This window comes from Cydia fagiglandana, chromosome 23, assembly GCF_963556715.1.
Source record: "Cydia fagiglandana chromosome 23, ilCydFagi1.1, whole genome shotgun sequence".
NCBI classification, from domain to species: Eukaryota; Metazoa; Arthropoda; class Insecta; order Lepidoptera; family Tortricidae; genus Cydia; species Cydia fagiglandana.
In genome coordinates, this window is record NC_085954.1 from 11,146,784 (window position 1) to 11,153,139 (window position 6,356).

At 39.3% G+C, this 6,356-nt stretch overlaps 1 protein-coding gene across 1 annotated transcript; it reads left to right on the plus strand.

The window, feature by feature from the left end:
* Positions 1-50: 50 nt before the first annotated feature.
* LOC134676024 (transcription factor MafK) lies at positions 51-3,358 on the plus strand. The gene is made up of 5 exons (XM_063534338.1): positions 51-210; positions 821-939; positions 1,683-1,785; positions 2,417-3,093; positions 3,219-3,358. The coding sequence occupies exons 1-4, from the start codon at positions 163-165 to the stop codon at positions 2,561-2,563; spliced, it is 417 nt and encodes a 138-aa protein (XP_063390408.1). The 5' UTR covers positions 51-162; the 3' UTR covers positions 2,564-3,093; positions 3,219-3,358.
* Positions 3,359-6,356: the final 2,998 nt, after the last annotated feature.

The following is a 6,356-nucleotide window of genomic DNA, read 5'->3' on the forward strand; positions in this document are numbered from 1 at the left end:
GCATATCTGTCCCAACACTATAAAAAAAGTTCAACTGTCAATAGAAATTGTCATTGACGTCATTGTGATTATTGTGGAGTTGAACTTTGTTGCACGAATTTCGTGAATTTATTTTGTCCAAACGACAAAAAAATACAGCCAAACGGTGTTTCCGAACTTATTATGCCTAATGATTTATTAAAACAGCTGGGCGGAAGGAAAGCAATCATGGTTTGTATCTATTCAGTCCTGCATTTAGGTTACGATTCTAGAAGTTCCGAGCATGACTTGCAAAAACTTTACAATGACGCTTATAAGAGGCTACGTAGCGTTCCCGAGCCCAGAAAAAGTCGATAAAGGCATGCCTGTTGTAGTACTTTATTGGCTTGTTGTTTGTACTTTGTTTACTTACGTTTAATTTGTTTGTAAACAAAGTTTATTACCTACTGTGTACTATTTACAATTTCTTCTATCCTCTCTCTAAACGACGCCAGAAGCAAAAGCTAGCCTAATTGAAACCCTTAGCCTAATGCTTAATATAAAATAAGGGGGATCTGCACACTTTCTATGGAAATAAGTGATTCTACACAATACTTTCCCTGCATGTGTTTGCATTAATTTCTCTATTTATCTATTATTATTATTATTTGTCTATTGGTTCTCTAGGCTTAATTGACACACACACACAAGATTTATATCAAATATTTCTATCGCTATTAAATTAGAGGTAAGCAAACAAAATAAAACACACACAGATGTGTAAATTTATGTTAAAACAAAAAAAACGTGCACAGATGTGTAAATTTATGTTAAAATAAAACGAATATGTGTACATTTACAGGCACCATTGTCCCCGACCCCCTGTGCGGAGATCAGCGATGATGAGCTGGTCTCCATCTCCGTGCGGGACCTGAACAGGCAGCTCAAGATGAGAGGGCTGACCAGGGATCAGATAGTCAGGTAGATACCTGGTTGCGTACTAAAGTAGTCAATGATTTGTTTTGCCAAAAATTGGTGCTAGCATTGGTTTTCCCAAAAATTACCACCTGACTTTTTTCTTATAAACTGATTGGCGATTGGCTCACAGTCACACCTGATGGAAAGTGAAGGCTAAGATGGAGCTCACCGGTTCCGTAATAGCCTATCCACTCTAGCTTTAAAGACACAGGTCATATTTCTCAGGGAATACAGAATACCTTCCAACCAGAGATTGTGTTTATTAGGATTAGGTCTAGGGTTTTCACAATTTTTCACTGGTAATGTAAATTATATTTTATACTTATGAAACTCATAGGGATTTGGATTGAGTTGTGGATTGAACCCGTGATTTTGGGATTGAAAGTCATACACCTTACTGATATTACGGCATGGTGGTAACATAGACTATAGGGGCCGTGTGTGTTGGAGGGTCTGCCATCTTGTAGCCTGAATCAGAAACATAAAATGTCCATTGACACTTCACGCCCAAAGCAAGTACTGCCCTCTACGGTTCTTACGTTTTCTTGTACACAGTAGGTTCTGCCATCTTGTGGGCTACATTGGAAGCTTAAGCTTGACATTTACAATAAAGGGGCTCCTGTGCTGCCCCCTACAGTTCAAGCACGTCCATGCACATAAATGGTATCTAACTACATATTTGAATGTCATTTTAAATGACTTTCTTCTTCTTCTATTTATTAATTACATTTTTTGTTGTATTTCAGAATGAAACAGCGGCGGCGGACGCTGAAAAACAGGGGCTACGCGGCGTCATGTCGCATCAAACGAATCGAGCAGAAGGATGAACTAGAAACTGAGAAAAGCCAGGTATTAAACATTACTAACTTTAATCGGAACAAAAGATGGGAAGATGACTTTCCTAAAGACTGGAGAAGACTCAAAAAATTGCAAGGAGTGGCGCCGCCTGAAGGAGGCCTATGTCAAAGACAGCCTGACAAAGCAAAATAAACAGAGAAGAAAAGAGTAAGAACTGAAAATGTGAAAGAAAATGTATGTCAGGAATAAAGGCTATTTCAATTTCAAAACTCGAAACGTAATAGTTAAAAATATCTATGAAGTTTCTGAAAATTTTCAAATATAAAGGATGCTTATATGCTTACCAAACTTGCCTTTTAAAATAAGTATTTAGATATGCTAAATCCGAAAAAAACATTAAACCATCAACAACAATCATAAACTAAATCCCAAACTTAAAACTTTTGTTGTGAGTGAGGTGGTATTTAGTTGAGGAACCATTATAATATTGTTGCGCATGACATGATCATAATCATAATACTTTATTGCGAATATAGTAATATAGATATTACGAATGTACGAATGGCGGACTAAATGCCAGAAGGCATTCTCTACCAGTCAACCATGGGCTAAACTGAAATGATCTGTAGGTTTTATCCATGTATTCACTCTATACATATTTTTTTGTGTTTTGTGTCCTCAGGAATGGCACGACATGGAGCTAATGCAGGAAGACAATAACCGCATCCGGGATGAGATAGAGGCTCTCCGGAGCAAATATGATGCCCTCAAACGGTTCGCTGTCATGAAGAACATACCTTTGCCGCCTGAGCTAGAATTACTGCCTTAAGTAAAATATAGAAATATATTATGGTAGAAGTACTAGTGCTCGACGTTGCACTAGTATTCGACATGGGCACTTTATGTCAAAGTAATGTGGGTCCCCGGGTATGTCCTTAAACTACGTCCAGGACCCGGATATGTCCTTAAACCACGTCCAAGACCACCGGTGGAGGGGCAGCAGCGTCCCTCAAATTCGGTGTACTCGACTGCGATCGCCAACCCGCCTGCCAAGCGTGGCGATTATAGCATTCACCCCCCAAAAAAGGGGGAGGCCTATGTTCAGCAGTGGACGTCTTATGGCTGAGATGATGATGATGAATGTGGGTCGGGCGAACACAGCTCAAAATACTTTAATAAAACAAGTGCCCATGTCGAATACTATTGCAGCGTCGAGCACTAGTACTTCTAATTTAGTGTAATAATTTTAGTGTATTGTATGTTTTAAAATTAATGATGGACAGTGATCGGATGACAATTTGAATTATTTCGTCATTCTCATGATGGTGAACTCGTTATTAATTAGTGTCTTTCCTTTAAGTAGCCCACTGATTAACAGTCCGCCGGACGGTATCGGCCTGTCTGTTGTTCGGAACTGTCAAAATTTTGTTCTAACTGACAGGCCGATACCGTCCTGCGGACTGTTAATCAGTGGGCTCCTTTAGATTTTCTTAAGATCAAAGTAGATGTTATGGTTTGTGATTATCGTGTATACCTACTTTTTACAATGGTTATATGTTAGTTTGTACGTTAGACTATGTTTATTTTATTTATTTGAGATTAAATATTAAGATCTAGTATAATATATTTTTGTTTTATTAAAAGTATGTACCTCAGTTTTTCCATTTTATAAAAAAACACAGGTACCTAAATACAGGTACAGATGTAGTGCATAATTGTTTTCCAGCGTATTTTCTCGGAAGCGTTCGTATTTGTCATGCTACTTCAGTCAACCTCAGTACTTTTTGTACCGAGACTGACTGAAATAGCAAGACACGTTCGTACGTTTCCGTGACAATACGATGGAAAATAATTATGCACTACTTACCTATTAAGTTGTTAAGTACCTAATATAGTGATTGACAGATGTACTTGTTCCATTTGATTTTATTTGTATACACACTGTACACAAATAAAACCGAAGTTGACACATGAAGCTAATGCAGAGGGGTCCCTTTGTTTCCCATAAAGTTTTAAGTAATAATTATTATTTATCGTTAGTCATATTATCATTAGTCCTAAAACTGAAACCAATAACTTTTCAGGATTTTCGTAAGGTTATCGTAGGTATAGGTTACGTTAGGTTTGTTTTATGGCAATCCTGAAAAGTGACGCGTTTCTGAATCAAACAAATTATGACTAAAGAAAACGCGGTAAACAATACAATAATTGTCTTGTATAATTAATTACCTACCTATTATGACTTAAAACTTTATGGGTGTCAATAGAGACCCAGCTAATGCAAGAAAACAACAACCTCATACGGAATGAAATACTTAAGACTAATGGTTAGTGGAATGCTGCAAGTGGGCCAGAGGCTCTCTGGGGGCCGATTTTTGAATTTCGATCGCTCGCCACTCGAAAATTGGCGGAAAACGGCGAAATGCTAATTTTTGAAATACGAGCGATCGAAATTTGGAATCTAGTGGTATTGACCACTCGATTTCAGTTCCATTAGTAGAATTTAAACGCCTAGTAGTGGAGATATCATTTAACGAAATACACGAAATCGAGTGGTCGAATTTCAATAATCGGCCCCCTGGTCTCCCGACACTAGCGTCTTTTGAGCGTCGGCGTCTAGTCAGCGCTATGGTAAATAGCGTCGCTGCGCAGTTGCACCAACGTTGCGTCGAGCAGCAGCCATAGAGTTGACTAGACGCCGGCCGACGCTAGTGTGGGGTGGCTCTTAAACTAAAAGCTTGCTAGTCTTGCTACCACAGACAAAACATCCTCCAGACTGAGCATAGTCGCGCTACCCCCTCTGCCATGCATACCTACGGTAATTTTACTCCATGTTCGAGTCGAAAGTGTCTTTGTGTGACGTCCGTGTCTTTGAACGGACCAATCACGGCACGGGACTTCGCTCACCTCGTCGTCCCGCGCACCCCCGCATTTAATTTTTGGCATCATCGGTTGCATGAAATAATTGCTCTAAACTCGGTCTAGAGGATTCCTAGTCTATGCTTGCTGCCAACGTGATAGGTATAAAACAATCTTTTCGTTCCCCGAAATAAAAAAAGTAAAAGAGTAGGTAACTAAAAAGGGTCCCTTGTAAATCAATTTAATTATAGTCCTCTTTCCTTAAAGGTCCTCTCTATGGAGCACTTTAGGCACTTGAATTAAATATTTATGTTATAATAGGTACCGATAGTAAGAGTAGGGAACTTTTTGAGATACCTTTTTAGTTTAGCTTTTAAATTTGCCACGACTTTATGCATTTTATTATTCTTTTTTAATCGCTGGTGGCCAAGCGGTAAGAGCGTGCGACTTTCAATCCGAAGGTCGCAACTCAAGCCCCGACTCGTACCAATAAGTTTTTGGAAACCCTACCTACTTACGAAATATCATGTGATAATTACCAGTTGCTTTTCGGTGAAGTAAAACATCGTGAAGAAACCGGACTAATCCCAATAAAGCCTAGTTCCCCTCTGGGTTGGAAGGTCAGATGGCAGTCGCTAGCTAAAAACTAGCGCCTACGTCAATTCTTGGGATTAGTTGTCAAGCGGACCCCAGGCTCCCATGAGCCGTGGCAAAATGCCGGGATAACGCGAGGAAGAAGAAGATTATTCTTTTTTATCCAAACATTAATTTTAACCGTCAAAAAGTACCTTCCGGTTAAAATACTTAAAATTGGGTCTAAATTAACGAAGCTCGAAACAAACGCAGTACATAATTCAGCCAAATAAACAAATGACACTTATAAACAAAAAATAACGAAAGCAGAAGGAGCCGTAATAAATAAATAGGGGGAAAGAAATAAGTAATTTGTCTTTGCTTGCTCCAGTGCTTGGAAAACGCGAAAACTGCGGAGTTAGGGTAAAACAACAGATGTCCTACCGCGAACCACGCCTGTTGCCTCTCTGTTGCACTTATAAATTCGTACATAAGTGTGGCAGGAAGGCAACACGTCGAACATGGTTCGCGGTTAGGCCCTCTGTTGTTGTAGGTTAGGTTGGTCAACGATGTTTTCTAGCATTGACACTGGCAAAACACGTATTAGCAAAGATGAATTCATGTCGTTCGTATGTTATTGACGTAACTAACTATACCACCGAGGTCCGTGGAAATTTATAGAATAAGAGTTGTGTTGTGTTCAGCTTTCGGTCAAATTGGTGCCCTACTTGGGCCAGGGCTCGTGGTGAGGCGCGACCGCTTTGTCACGCTATAGATCCGCTACTGGTGCCTAGAGTTAAGTAGGTACTTATTTTAACGGCGAACTTAAACTTGCGATACTTATTAATCTTATTACCTATCTTGTATGATGAATGAGGCACGCTAAAAACATCTGACATAATCTCGTAGAACCATTAAGCGTGCAAGTTGCGGAAATTTTCCAAAAAGTGACCCTGCCTGCGAAGCCGATGGTCCTGGGTTCGAATCCCAGTAAGGGCATTTATTTGTATGATGATACAGATATTTGTTCCTGAGTCATGGGTGTTTTCTATGTATTTAAGTATTTGTGTATTATATATATATCGTTGTCTGAGTACCCACAACACAAGCCTTCTTGAGCTTACTGTGGGACTTAGTCAATCTGTGTAAGAATGTCCTATAATATTTATTTTATTTATTTATTTACCTAC

What these genes read in the sequence shown, in the direction of transcription:
- LOC134676024 (XM_063534338.1), top strand. Translation starts at nt 163, where the DNA reads ATGCCTAATGATTTATTAAAACAGCTGGGCGGAAGGAAAGCAATCATG. An exon ending in GCGGAAGGAAAGCAATCATG is followed by an intron (nt 211 to 820) that starts GTTTGTATCTAT and finishes GTACATTTACAG; the next exon opens with GCACCATTGTCCCCGACCCC. An exon ending in ACCAGGGATCAGATAGTCAG is followed by an intron (nt 940 to 1,682) that starts GTAGATACCTGG and finishes GTTGTATTTCAG; the next exon opens with AATGAAACAGCGGCGGCGGA.